At 54.7% G+C, this 14,275-nt stretch overlaps 1 protein-coding gene across 6 annotated transcripts in view; it reads left to right on the forward strand.

The window, feature by feature from the left end:
- The window catches only part of MYT1 (myelin transcription factor 1), a 68,795-nt gene extending 58,283 nt beyond the window's left edge, over positions 1 to 10,512 (forward strand). For all 6 annotated transcript variants that reach the window (XM_070587837.1, XM_070587839.1, XM_070587838.1 and 3 more), the window contains 5 exons: positions 2,983 to 3,204; positions 4,705 to 4,796; positions 5,421 to 5,524; positions 8,097 to 8,240; positions 8,605 to 10,512. In XM_070587837.1, coding sequence (XP_070443938.1) covers positions 2,983 to 3,204; positions 4,705 to 4,796; positions 5,421 to 5,524; positions 8,097 to 8,240; positions 8,605 to 8,745 — 703 coding nt within the window. In that variant the 3' untranslated portion in view covers positions 8,746 to 10,512. The remainder of the gene's footprint in view (positions 1 to 2,982; positions 3,205 to 4,704; positions 4,797 to 5,420; positions 5,525 to 8,096; positions 8,241 to 8,604) is intronic.
- The last annotated feature ends 3,763 nt before the right edge of the window (positions 10,513 to 14,275 follow it).

Consider the following 14,275-nt stretch of genomic DNA (forward strand, 5'->3'; position numbering starts at 1 on the left):
GCCCACTGTCTAATTTGCCCTGGACTTTCAGGGCTGACCCCAGGCAAAGCAGGCAGTGGTCCCCTTGGCAGGTGAGGAGTGGAAGGGAATGGCTCTGGCTGCCTTGTGGGGCTGGCTTGGTCAGGGCGAGCCTGGCAGGTCCACAGGAAGCAGTGTACCCTGACTGTTGCCTGTGGGCCACGAACAACCAGATGCTCGCCCCTGCAGAGGGAGCACCCTGGACCAAGGGAAACCTGGCTCCTCCTCGGAGCTCAGCCCAGCTGTGTCCAAACATCTGTTTGGCCACAGAGGATGGGCTCAACTGACCAGTATCACACACTGCAAAAGGACAGCCCCCCGCCTGTTTGGTGTAATAAGGCTGTGGCTCATTTAATTTTTACAGTGAGACTGTAATGAACGTTAAATCAACAAGGCAAAGTACGCGGTTGTTAGTATCGGGACTGCTGCCTACAGATGCTAGGGTGCATAAAGAGTATTCTCCCTTCCAAGAATCCAGGAATTTGCCTGTGATCAAATAAATGCAGTGCTGTTATGAGTTTAGTAAGGATCCTGCTGGTAGGGATATTATAAGTGAATTGTGCTACATTTGCAAATGAGTAAAATCGAGATCAGCATTTTTCAAGTTAACTGGGAAAAATGGTTTTCCTCTTCCTAATGTGCCATCAACTTTGCTTTTTAAAAAACAAGGTTTCTGCAGCCAAGTGGAGAATGTGACTTTTAGAAACAGTTTAGCGTTTACAGGACGGGCGAAGTTCCTAATGGCTCCATGGCAAGGAGCGGGGACTGGCACTTAGAACAGCTCCATTTTATAGGGCCTCATCCCCAGCCATAAACTTTAACCATATTTATAATTGACTAGCATCTTTAGATGCTTGCAGGCTGCAGCAGAAATTATAATAGGTGCATCAGGCTCTGCTGCACAACAGGATTTTGCTGGCACGCACTAGCTGTGATTTTGGAAGGGCTGGTGGAAGATGCATTTCTTTCTATGACATCTTGTGTCTGCACTGTTTGAGATTAAGTCATGTCAGCACTTTGTGGTAAATCCCTTTGGCCACAACTAAATAACGGGCAATAAAAGTCTGTGGATGTTCCAGCATCGGGGTCGGGAGCTGAATGCCCATTGCTGGCAGAGAGGTCCCCAGCTGTCCCCAGCCACGCTGGCATCTGATGAGAGATGTGCTGCTCCCGCACCCCCCTGCACGCTCACCCTGGGAGCAAGAAGCTCCCAACTTGGCACCGACACACGTCCTAATGGGAGGTCACCTGATGGCTTGGAAGGTCTGGGCCTGGGTGTGGAGGGAGAGAGAAGCATCGTCACGCTTCTGAAATACTCACTATGAATGTAACTCCTGGAAACACCAGGAGTTAGGGTTTTGCAAAGAAACTAGGAAGAGAGCATTTGGATTCAACTGTGTGCTGTGACTGTGAAGAGCCACCTCTCGATTGTCCTTTTGATCTTGCGAGGTTGGGCCTCACAGGCACCTTAGGGTGCCCGGACCAGGGGTCCCTTGGGGTCCATAGTTGGGAAGTGTCCCGGTTTGGGGAGCAGACATAGCATGAAACCTCCCCGTGGCTCTTGCAGGGGCACCGGCGGTGTCTCCACTCTGGACTTGTGGCTGAGATGAGCTTGGATGGACTCAGTGGATGTCCCACATGTCTGAGGCCCACGTGGGTGGGATGGGAAAGAAAGGGAGGAGAGCCAGTAGAGGGGACAAGTGAGGACAGTCTTGGCCGAGGAGGCTGGGAAAGTGTCTGCAAGGGCTGCCTCTGAGATGCAGCCAGAGTGTGGGGGCAACGAGGCCGGGTCAGCCTTGCTCCTGGGCAGCACAGCCCTGTCCCCAACCCCACCACTGCAGCAGGAGCCCCTGGGGTGGCCCTGCCTCTGACGTCTCTGGACCCTAGGGGCCTCTCTGTGCAGTGGGGCCACGTGTCCCCTCCTGGTCCTGTGTGTCTTCTGGTCTACAGCACACAGGAAGTGGGTGACAGATGGCAGGTTAAACAAGTCTCGTTTGTTGGAGGGAGAAGACTGAGAACTCGCGGATGGAGGCTCTTGTCCGCGATTGGCTGTTTACTCCCAGGTGACCCTGCCCTTAGATCCCAGAACCCGAAATCTCTGTGCCCAGAAGGTGCTGCAGGGAGCTCCTGGACTACCCCTCACTGAAGGAGGCCTCGACCTTGCGTTGTCCTGTTTTCTGTGCCGCAGAATGGGAGTCTCTCTGAAACTTTCTCTGTGTCTCGCCTGTTCCTGGGCTTTTGTCATTTCCCTAAGGGATTCTCTTTCTCTCCTAACAACCTGAACCAAGGAAAATGCTGCTCCAAGCTGGCCTGGGGCAGGTGTCCTTGTGGGATGTCTGAGTCGAGTCCTCCCACATAAGCTGTGGGGCCTCGTGTTCTTCCTTCCAGAACACACATTTCAGTGTGGCAAAGCTGGAACATCCCTGGGCATCAGGCCATAATCAGCCTCATTCTGGGATGCTGGGGGTGACGGGGCCTCTGCTGTCTCTGAGCTGCCTGACTAAGGGTGCACTCATGACCTTTTGTGACCCCACAGGCTCCCCGGGTCCTGTGCTTGGTGCAAGCTCCCAGCAAGTGACCTCTGGGTGGCCTCACCCAACACCTTAATCCCACATTGCTGGTGTGACACAGAAGTGATGTTGGCAGCAAGGTCTAGGTGTGGACCCAGAGGCCCCTGAGAGCCAGCCCCAGGGCTCAGGGGCTCACGGCTGCTGGGGGGCGGGGAGAGAAGGTAGCTACTGACCTCCAGCTGTGCAGGGAACACCAAGCTGAGGCTGGAGAGGGAGCTGCTCCCTTCATCTCCCATCAGGAAAGCCCAGGTTCTTCTCTGAGGCTCCAGCACTCGTCCCAACAATGGGAGTTTATCCAGGAGCCCCCAGCAGATCTCAGTGTCTGGCTTGGCAGGGTCCCTGGCTTCCTCCCACCTTTAGCCCTGCTGTGCTCACCTCTGACCTCTGTGCCCAGGTGCCCAGTTCCAGGCTGCGTGGGGCTTGGTCACATCAGCGGAAAGTATGCCTCTCACAGAAGTGCATCTGGCTGCCCACTGGCCGCCCGGAGGCAGAAAGAGGGTTCCCTCAACGGCTCGTCGTTTTCCTGGAAATCACTGAAGAACGAGGGGCCCACCTGCCCCACTCCGGGCTGTGACGGCTCCGGCCACGCCAACGGGAGCTTCCTCACCCATCGGAGGTAACTGTCCCTGCACCCCCTTTCCTGTCTATGCCTCCAGTGGGGACCCCAGCTTTGGGGCTGTAGGCAAAGCCCCCAGGGAGGGCCAGACTAGGGCACAGGTGTGACCCGTAGTTTCTGGAGGCCCAGCTTGGAGCCTCGGGGGGAAGCCATGGAAAGCCCGTTAGTACCAGATAGTGATGTTATTGACATGTGTCACCCTGTGTGTCTACTGTCATAAACTTCCTTCCACATCCCGACAGGGTCCCTCTGGCAAGAGCGAGCAGGGCCTGTGTCATGTGCACGTGCCTAACCAGCTGCGGCTTCTTGAAAAGCCTTGCCTGTCACGCTCAAGCCCTGCCCTTCCCCCGGGCCTCTTCTTTGAACTTTGGACCCAGGCCTCTGCCTGCTTTGCAAGGGGCCCGGTGAGAAGACCCCTCCCTGCCTGGGCAGTGGGCTGGGTAGCGCTGACCGGCTCTCCCTTGTCCCCCAACACCTGCCCCAGGGCCAGGCAGCGAGGTGATGGCCGAGGGGCACAGGCTCACCACCTGGTCCCGTCAGATGTCCTTTTCTTTCTTTCTTTTTGCCCTTGTCTCTCTACCTACATGATTAATTAACTCATTCATTCCACTAGTCTTTACTCAGAGTCCACCAGTGCCAGGCTCTGGAGACAGAGAGAAAACAAGAGTGACAACGGCCCTCCTGGAGTTGACGTAGGCAGAGTGGGTGGGGAGGCAGACTGCAAACACACAAATGAGTAAAATCCCCATGTGGTGGAGGATGGAAGCTCTGGGGGGAAGTAGCAGCAGGGAGGGGTGAGGAGCTCCCCTAGGCCATCTGGGGACAGGCTTCAGGGCTGTGGCCAGAGTGGGGAAGAGCCGGGGCTGCTGGACGAGGAGTGAGGGAGCTTGGGGCCGAGCTGGGGAGCAGGGGGTAAAAGGAGATGAGCCTGAAAGTTCCAAACCAGGATCCTACCAGGCTGCCGGCCTGCGATGATTTGGGTTTCACTGTGGTGTGTGACCTCAGATGGCCCATGGTGTGTGACCTCAGACTGGCCCATGGCGTGTGACCTCGACGGCCCCTGACATGTGATCTCAGACTGGCCTGTGGTGTGTGACCTCAGACTGGCTGGTGGTGTGTGACTTCGGATGGCCCCTGGTGTGTGACCTCAGATTGGCCTATGGTGTGTGACCTCGGACTGGCCTGTGGTGTGTGAGCTCGGATGGCCTCTGGCGTGTGATCTCAGACTGGCCCGTGGCATGTGACCTCGGACTGGCCCGCGGAATGTGACCTTGGATGGCCCCTGGTGTGTGACCTTGGATGGCCCCTGGTGTGTGATCTCAGAGGGCCCGTGGTGTGTGACATTGGATGGCCTGTGGTATGTGACCTCGGACTGGCCTGTGGTGTGTGACTTTGGATGGCCTGTGGTGTGTGACCTTGAATGGCCTGTGGCGTATGACCTTGGATGGCCTGTGGCATGTGACCTTGAACTGGATCTTGATGTGTGACCTTTGCTTCCAGCTTGTCTGGCTGTCCCAGAGCGACCTTTGCTGGAAAGAAGGGAAAGCTCTCAGGGGACGAGGCTCTCAGCACGAAGTTCAAAACGAGTGACGGTAAGGATGTCCTCCTACAGCCCCTGTGTGTGAGCTTGGCGACCTGCCAGTGGGTAGGGCTGGTGACCAGGGCTTAGGCCAGCAACGCCCCTCCTGGAGTGAGTCACAGTGGACACAGACCCTGTGGCCTGAGCTGACAGGTCTCCTGATCTTGGCTCTGGGCCTCTGGCTGCCCATTTCTGGGCTCCCGGCCCTTGGTGGCCGAGCCTGCTTTGACCTGGGTATTGCTGAGTGCTGACATCACAGAGCCTGCTGGCAGCGCAGGAGGCCATGTTCTCAGGGTTTGTGGAGTTGTGAACTCACTTAAACTCAATGAAGAGGGAAGCTGAGGAAATTCAGCATCATCTGGAGAAGCTCCCATTTGTATCTTAGCGATTATTACCTGCTAAGAGATCTATACATTCTGACCTGTGACCTGGGGCCCGGAGGCAAACAACAGACACGGCTAGTAGTCTCCGAGTCCGACTTTCCCGGCATGAAATGTGGGATGTGAGCTGCCTGCAAGGGAGCTCGGACCCAGGCCGTGCCTCTGCTTGGAAAAGGGCCCCGTTCCGTCTGGGAAGCACCCACTGTGGGCCTGGCCTTGAGGCCGAGAGCTGTAACGGAGCTTTCTCTCTGGGGCAGTGCTGGAGAATGACGAGGAGATCAAGCAGCTGAACCAGGAGATTCGCGACCTGAATGAGTCCAATTCGGAGATGGAGGCCGCCATGGTGCAGCTGCAGTCCCAGGTGGGTGGCACTGCCCACCCGCCCAGCCCTGGAGTCAAGCCTTTGCCCTCCGCTCCCCCGCCCTCCTCTTTAGTGCATTGGGGAGAGCTGCCCTCATCACGCTCAGTGTGGGCTGAGCTGACAGTGCAGTGCACGCGCCGCCCGCCAGTGTTGGTGGCGCTACTAGCATTAGGGGTCCCGTTGTGCTGCTGGCTGGGGGTCCCATCAGGGCGAGTGGTCCTTTAGGGTTGCTCATCCTGTCAGTAGGGCTGTGTGCGTTCTGAGAGCCTGGCCAGAGCCGGCCTCCACCGCAGTGCTATCATACACCGGCTGAGAGGCTTGGCGAGCCTCCTCACCAACCTGCACCTCACTGGTGGAATGGAGACAAGAACAGGAAATCTGCTCCTTGTGGTTGCTGTAAGATGAATGCATTTCTGTGAGGAAAGCAGTTAGCACAAGGGTCTGGCCCTGAAAGAGCCGCTGTTGCTTAGTTGACAGGTTACCAATTAAGTGTACGCCCCGTAGCTCTCTGATTTCCCCCAAATGAACATTTGTAGTCAGAAAAACAAAGCAGTAGAGGTCTTATTTTGAAAAAAGGACAATGCTTTACCCTTGGCTGCTGAATGGGGGTCGGAGCAGAGCTGGGGGGCACAGACAGAGTAGCCACACATAGCCAGGTGCCCTATGGCTGGAGGGACAAAGGGAGAAGAGGGACCAGGCCCTGCAGGATGGAAGGGCAGAGAGGATGGGTGGGAAGATGGTGAGGCCCCTTTCCAGAGGCTGTGTTGTGACGTGTTGGAGCCCCACATGTCCTCTCGTGCTGTCCTTCCTCCATGGGCAGATGAGCTTCTGCTCTGACCTCCTGTCACTCAGAAACCTGTGTAAAAATAGCATCAGCACCTGGAGACCAGAAAGGATGTTCGTTCTGCCTGCAGCATCTTCTCCAGGTTCACAGGCAGTAGAAGCCGAGAAGTGTGGGCTGTCTCTGGGCACTGAGTGTGGCTGTGTGGCTGTCACCTGCTGTCCCTCCCTGCTCCTTCCCTTCTCAAAGTCCAAGGACCCTCCCTGTGTCAGCTCCCTTGGGGCAGCATCTCTGATTTCTCTTTATTTGACAACGCCCACTTTTTAAAATTTGTGTTCCTAATAGTTTACATCATTGTGAGATTTCAGTTGTACGTTATTTGTTGTCTGTCACTGCATAAGTGCTCCCCTTCACCCCATGTGCCCTCCCCCACCCCCTTCCCCTGGTCACCACTGAACTGCTTTCTTTGTCTGTGTGTTTGTTCATGTTCCACATATGAGTGAAATCATCTGGTGTCTGTCTTTCTCAGTCTGGCTTATTTCACTTAGCATAATTCCCTTCAGGTCCATGCATGTTATTGCAAATGGGATGAATTTGTCTTTTTTAGGGCTGAGTAGTATTCCATTGTGTAAATATACCACATCTTCTTTATCCAACCATCAGTTGACGAACGCCCACCTTTTTAAAGACAGATTCTTCATGAGCATCCTTTCAGAAGGACTCACAGCCCCCTTCCCCTGGAGGGAGTTTTGAATTGTGTGCTCTGCAGAAGGGCTCAGGCAAGGAGAAGGCAGCCTCAACTCCTACTCAAATCTTTTAAAGCCACAGGCTTGTCATCAGGTGACAAAAGTGTGATCTCCCCAGCCACAGGTCACAGAGTCACGTGGTTGGAGGAAAGTACTCGATGTCGTTCACGGCCTCCTAAAAGGCTGCTTGCTGTGCCGCACTTAGGGGACGGCTTGGTGTGCCACCCACAGTGTGTGAGTTTGCCTCAGGCCCTGGGGCAGGCGTCCCACCTGCCCCACGCTGACTGTGAACCTCTGCACAGGGTTACACTCCCCCTGAGACTCACCTATGGCCTGAGCTGCCCAGAGCAGGCAGGACGGCCCGTGGCTGCCAGTGCTGTCATCACCGTCCTCTGGGGTTCCAGCTGGAACCTGAGAGTCCCCTTGGGAGAAACTTCTGGGCTTCAACCAGGACCCTCCTCCTGGTGCCCTGCTGAGTCCAGAGAAGCGTCTGTGCTGGAAACGCCAGGGTGCTCTCAGGCTCGCTGGGGAAGTCGTCGGCTGCTCCCTCAGCCACGTGCTGCAGAGGAAGGGCTGTCGCCTGCTCTGCTCACCTTCCACAGCTTGAGTGAGGACCTTTGTTGGTCTTTCTGGTGGGGGAAACTCAAAGACAGCCAGACGCCCCATGCAGTGGGCGCAGTATCCCCATTATAGACGAGGACGAGGAAGTGTGGAGGAATAGTGGTGGGCCAGAGTATGAGCCCAGGGTGCTTCAGAACTGTGCTCCTCCCCACCCCTGCATGACACATGCAGCACAGAAAGCTACAGCCCCATACAGCCCCGGGCTCAGTCACCACGTCCCCTCCTCCATCCAGGGACCAGGGCACTGCCAGCCTCTCACTAGTGGCAGGACCCCCCAGGGAGGCAGGGGCCCTGCCTCTTCGCCCTTTCCTGCAGAGACATGAGATGTGGCACAACGAGCATGCCCAGTGCACTCCCAGGAGGATGCAAGCGACATGGCCCACAGGCCCGTGCCAGGAGGCATTTCCCTTATCTGTCTGTGCAGATCTCTTCCATGGAGAAGAGCCTGAGGAACATCGAGGAGGAGAACAAGCTCATTGAGGAGCAGAATGAAGCCCTGTTTCTAGAGCTGTCGGGCCTGAGCCAGGCCCTCATCCAAAGCCTCGCCAACATCCGCCTTCCACACATGGTAAGCAGGAAGAGGTCTTGCGGGCATCATGGCCAAGCTGGCGGCTGTCCCCCAGTACTCTGGGGGGGCAAGGAGGGAAGGGCGCCCCTCTGCCTCTGGGGCCCTGACGGGAGGGCCCTGACCCAGGTGTTCTGCTGCTGGCCATGGTGGCTCCAGCCCGCCTGAGTAGCCTATGAATCTGCAGCAAAATGCTCAGAGTTGTTTCAGCCCAAGGTGGGGCAGCCAGTGCAGTCCCTGGTGGCTGGGGGCTTGCTCAGGTGGTGTGAGGAGATGCGTTTGATACTCCCCCACCGATTCCATTGCTTCTGAAAACCGTGGGGCCCCCTGCATGGATGGGGCTTGCTAAACTGGTTCTGTTCTCCAGGAGCCAATATGTGAACAGAATTTCGACGCCTATGTGAGCACCCTCACCGACATGTACTCCAACCAGGAATGCTACCAGAACCCCGCGAACAAGGACCTCCTGGAGAGCATCAAGCAGGCCGTGAGGGGCATCCAGGTCTAGGCCTCCTGCTCGAGGAGCTGCCCTGCTGATCCCGGGTGCTGGGCACCCCAGCTTGGCTCCACTGTTTACCTCCCTCTCCTGCCCTCCCAGTGGAGATTCCCAGCTCACAGCGACTTCTGGCTGGCAACCCCGGCAGCCTCAGGCGGGTTTATCCAAAGGGGTGCCAGGAAATCAGTGTCTCCCTGGATACAATGTGCTTGCCAGGCCAGAGGCCGCAGCCTCCCCACTCAAGGGCAGGGTGGGGCATGAAGTATTACAAAGTGATTTATTTTTGTTTTCTGAAAGAAATCTGAAGAGCAGCTCGAAGTCTCCAGTGGAAGCTCATGGACAAGGTTCTCAGGGAAGTTTCGGAGTTTGCAACCACAGTATTCCTTTGTCTGTCAGGCTGGGAGGGTAGCCGTGGGCGCTGGGCTGGTGGTGCGTTTGACGGTGTCAGCCTGGAGCACGTGCCCCGGGGTGTGCGTCTGCTCGGTGAGGCTAATGTGGCAAGTGTGTTTTCTGTTTTCATTTAATTCAGTTTTGTGTTAAGGACGGATCAAAGCCCTGTTCCCGAGGGTAAGGTAGGGGCAGGCCTGCAGCCCACTGTCAGCCCCAGGAATCTAATCTGGGATGCCCCTGAAAGCCAGCTGCTGGTTCCACAGTAAGGCACTCATGTCTGGGGGTGGCTGGTGCCCATGCCTGCACAGACATGCGCAGTGTGGGGCCATGCTCCCTCTTGGGGCTGTGGCCTTTAGACCCGGTCTGGCTCTCTGTGCGTCCACCCAGGCCCATGACCTGTCACTGCCGAATTACCTGGGTCATGGCTGAGCTTGACCAAGGTGGGGACAGCGTTAGTGAGAGCAGGGGATAAATTCCTAATTAGAGACCATCAAGGTTTCACTTCTTTTTAGATCCATTCAAGATGTGAAAAAAAGTAAATTTTAATTTAATGTGTTAAAAACACAATGTTCCTAACATGTAAATAGAGTCCAAATCGATTGTGACTGCAATTCCAAGTTAGTATTTAAAAGTAGAGAAATTGCACTTCCTGGAAGAAATAAAAAAGTAGTTAGTTTATTCTGTAAATTATTTAATTTTGTCAAGATGTAAGTATTTATATTCACAACCTCTTATGTTAACGTTTGTTATTTTGCTATTTATTTAACATTTTTATTTATTAATTTTATACTATTTCAACTAGACCCCATACCAGGACACCATGAGAGGAAAATAAATGAAATCAAAGCAAAATTAACTATTTGACTATGAGATAGGCCACACACAAAAAACCTTGCTATAACTTCTAGTTATAATTTTGATGCAACCGATATTTTTTATATATTTTGTTATTTATTCTTTTAATAATGGAGTTTTTAAAAAGTATTTTGTAACTGAGGAATTTTGATAATTTGGGGATATTTGTCCCTTGGTCCAATGGAAAGAAAGATTTTTTGGTTTTCTGTATCCCTTTTGCTTCCTTCTGTTTTCGGCACGGACGACAGCAAATGGAATTCTGTATTTATTGTTTATTTAAGTGTAGCGCAGATGTGTGTGCTGGCGTGTTTCTCGTGTCGCGTCTGTGTGCCGGCTTGTGATGGCTGAGTCATGTTGCTGTGAGGGAGTGCTGGCCACAGGCAGCGCCGAGCGTGGCCACTCGCAGGCTCCCTGTCCCCTGACAGCTCCGATACTGTGACCCTCCTTCCTCAGGAAACGCGTTGAACCCACAGCACAGCACTTCTCGGTGTGTTTGCAGGGTGATTTCCTAATAAAAGTCCACTCTGACTGTGAGTGGGAGCCGTGTCTGTTGTGAGAGCTCTGAGGAGCCCTCTGTGGTACAGCCCTCGCTTCTGTCCTGGGGAGCCGGTGGGTGGGCAGGCTCTTCCCTCTCAGGTCTCTCCCTGATCCCACGTGTGGAGCCCACATCGCCTTTGTAGAATTACTCTCCCCCAAAGTGTGGTTCTGGAGGGTCTAAGTCATTGTGCCCTGCCCCCTCTCACATGACTGGGCACGTACAAATTGGTTTTCTCTTAGGGTCAGGAAGAAGAAGTCTTTCTGCTGGGTTGTTAGAGTAGGGGGTATGGAATAGGGACTGCCCCAGGCTACCTCTGGACACGAGGACAGAGCCATCTGCAGTAAGAGAGAGTTCAGACATTCTGGAAGGAAGCAGAACTGAGAAATGGAGAGAGAAAGGTGGAGGTGGGGTGAGGAAGAAGAACGAGCTCTCTGATGACCTTTTCAGAGTAGCTGGATTCAGCTATACCTGAAGGCCATCCACCCTTGCACTTCCCAGTTATGTGAGACAATAACAAATTCCTTTTTTGTTTTTGTTTTTTGCTTAAGCTAGTGTGCTTGGCTTTTTGGTCTTGCAGTGGCACCTCACATTTCCACACTTTTGTGTCAGCTGGAGCTCTAGCTCTCCCAGGGTGAGAGTTAGGCTTGAGGCTTCTAGTCACATTCAACCTGAACTGTCAACACATTTTGACTTCCCTGGAAATCTGGCCCTGGAGACCAACCCGGAACTCCTATCTGACATGTGAACAAAGGACAATTCTTAAAAAAATTTGGGCCTCATTTCCAACTCTTGTTCAAGTCAGACAGGGTCGAGGACACTGGGGGGCTTTTGGTGTGTCTGGAGGGCTCCAGCTGCTAGCTTTGGGGACCAGAGCCGGTGGCAGCATACATGAGCCTGTCATGCAGAACCTGTTCAGCCTTGAAGAAGGACTCCTGGGGGTCCCCTTTGCTGAGGCCTCATTGGGGGTGGGGGGACCAGTGGCCTGGGTTGTGCCCATTCATGTCAGCACACAGATGCTAAGGTGTGAGCAGGATCGATTTTGAAGTGTCCCCTGTGCTAGCTGAGATGACATCATTCAGGGGGCATGAGAGTTGGCTAGGCAGCTGGGGGCTGGGAGTGGAGCGAGAGCTGCCTGGGGCCCCTGCCCTGGCTGCCTGGTGGCAGGTGACCAGCATAGGCCAGGACTGCGAAGGAAGGAGATGCCATGGAGTAAATTGCCACGTCTATCCCCATGTGAGACATCCCCATGGTATCCCTTAGTCCTGCCTCCACCCTCTCCTGGTGATCTTTGCCCCCTTCCCTTCTGAAGTTTCATCCAGCCTGTCGTCCTTCCTGACACTGAGACACTGCACTTCAGGGGGCTGGCCCACCCATGCTGATGAGCTAGAGCCTCTTCTAGGCCACATGGGCACGGCCTCAGGACACATTGTCAGGCCTCCAGACGCTTCCTAGGAGCAGCAGCGCGGAGAAGCACTGATGCTTGCAAAGGCCGTCAGCTAGGTGCTCATGTGCTTGCGGGGGCTGGTCTTCGGTTCTGTGTATTCGTCAGCGAGCTCTGCAGGGAGCTGACGACAGTTGCTGGCTGTGGCTCTGTGGAACTGCTGGTTGGTCTAAAGAGCCACAAAAGCTGCATGGGTGGGAAGACGGCCCCAGAGGTCAGTGTCAAGCTGCAGGTGGGTGTGCGGGTGAGGGGAATGGAGGGGCTTTGGAAGTGGGGAAAGGGGCTCCCTCCACGAGCTGTATCTCAGCAGAGACCTCTGCTCCTGGTTGGTGGACTGGTGGGCAATGGAGGAGAGCAGCTGTGGGCCACAGGTCGATTCCAACTGAGTCCCTGCTGGGCCCTGGGCATGGGCTTCAGCCCGGAGGGACTTGGTCTTGCCCTCAGCAGCTGCTCAGGCCCAAGGCACCAAGGGCACGCCCCTGGAGTGTGGGCAGTGCTCCCTGCAGAGAGTGACCTGCTATGGAGCCTTAGAAGACCTTTCAGGGAGGCACTGTTTGGGATGTGGATGGTGGAACAGAGGGGAAGGGAGTTCCTGGAGAAGAAACAGCATGGACACAGAACACTGGTGTGGAGGACCCCTGATGTTGAAGAAGCACAAGCACTAAGGAGGCTGTTTTTATCCTATGGGACTTTTAGGTTTTCCAAACCGTTCCCTGACTCCAGAATTCTGGGAAGTAATAAGGAGCCTGGCCTCGGGGCTCCATGTCCTCAGAATCTTTCCAACAGGAGCACTGGGTCCCATCCACCATGACCTCCTGGCTTCTGAGGGTTTGTCTACTATGGGATCAGCAGACCTGGGCTCAAATGTGGCTCTGCACTCACCAGCTGGTGATCATGAGTGTTGTGTGCAGAGGGATGCACAGCAGCCCCTCCAGCTTTGAGAAGGTACAGCATGTGGTTGTTCCGGTGATGCCAGAAGGCTGCACAGTCCCACAGTTTGATGATGACATTAGCTGTTCTCCCCCAGGAAGAGCCTCCCACCTCCTGTGTGGAGGGTCTGCCTCAGTCAACAGCCTCCTGGTGGCTGGGGGAGGAGGGTCTTGGCATTGTAGGGCTTATTTTTGGTGTGAGAACCCTGACTGCAGCTAGGCCTTCACTCCCAGCCTGAAGATCCTTCTTCTACACTCTCCAGAGAATAAAACTCAAGGTTGCAACCAGAGGGAAGGGAGCATTAGAGTCAGGGCAGGAGTCTGGGGGTCTTCTAGCTTCTGAAACACACTGTCCACCTTGTTTCAGGCCCCTTCTCCCATCTCCAGCAGAATCTGAGTCTGCCAGTTCCTGGGGATTCTGGGGTGTGGACTGTCTTGGTTCTGAGCTTTCCACACTCTGGCTAGCAGTCAAGTTTGGGGTCTGCTGAGGCCTTCACTGCACATCTGTGTGTTTTCTGGCTTCTAAGTTGCATTGTTGTTTCTTCTTCAATCTCCCCATCCCTGCCAATTTACACCCTAAAGGCTCTCACTTTAGCCAGGTTTTCAGAAGGTGTCAAGGTAGGTAGGTGTGTACACCTGCCCTCCTTACCTAGATGCACAGGTAACACCCCAAGTAGATGAGCACCTGACCATGTGAAAATGGGAAGCTGACTCAGTGTTGTGTTGATGTGACCTCATGATTAAGTGGAGCCTCAAGTGCAGTTGCTACTTTCTCTCGTTAACCATCACACCCCCTAAAGCTATTGGCCCCATAGAAGCTGTTACAGCTACAGTGTGAATGGTTTCCTCCCAGCTGATTTCAACCTTGCAGCACAGATCAGCAAATCTCCCGGGTGTTACAAGCACTTTCTTTCTCTTTGCTCTTCCTCAAAACAAGGAGGTGGAAAGTTGGTTTCTCCAAGAGAACCCCAGTACCCACCTCAGCAAAGTGCCAATCAGGTTAAAACACAGGGGTAGTTTATCCACGGGCCCAGGTGATCCATGATTGGGGGCGTCCCACCAATGCTGGGCAGCTGGCCCTTGAGAGAGCCACCCGCTGCCCTCACTGCACCCAGTCCCACCTCCCTGCCCCGGTCCCCACTGTGCTTGCCTCTCCCTTTCCTCTCAGTGTCTACAGTGGTCAGGCCTCTCCTTTTCTAGCACCTTCTATGGCTCCCTCCCCCCTCAGCCTTCCTCCCAACTGCCTGTGCACACCAGTCATCTCCCCCAGCCCCTTCCTGGTCTCTGCCTACCCTGCCCCTGCTCCTATGGGTACTGTCCCCTTGCATGCTTCTCAGAGGCTGCCCCAGCCCACGTCTTGGGCTCTCTCCTTCCCTTCCTCATCGTTCC

This window comes from Equus przewalskii, chromosome 21 (genome assembly GCF_037783145.1).
Source record: "Equus przewalskii isolate Varuska chromosome 21, EquPr2, whole genome shotgun sequence".
Taxonomy (NCBI): Eukaryota; Metazoa; Chordata; class Mammalia; order Perissodactyla; family Equidae; genus Equus; species Equus przewalskii.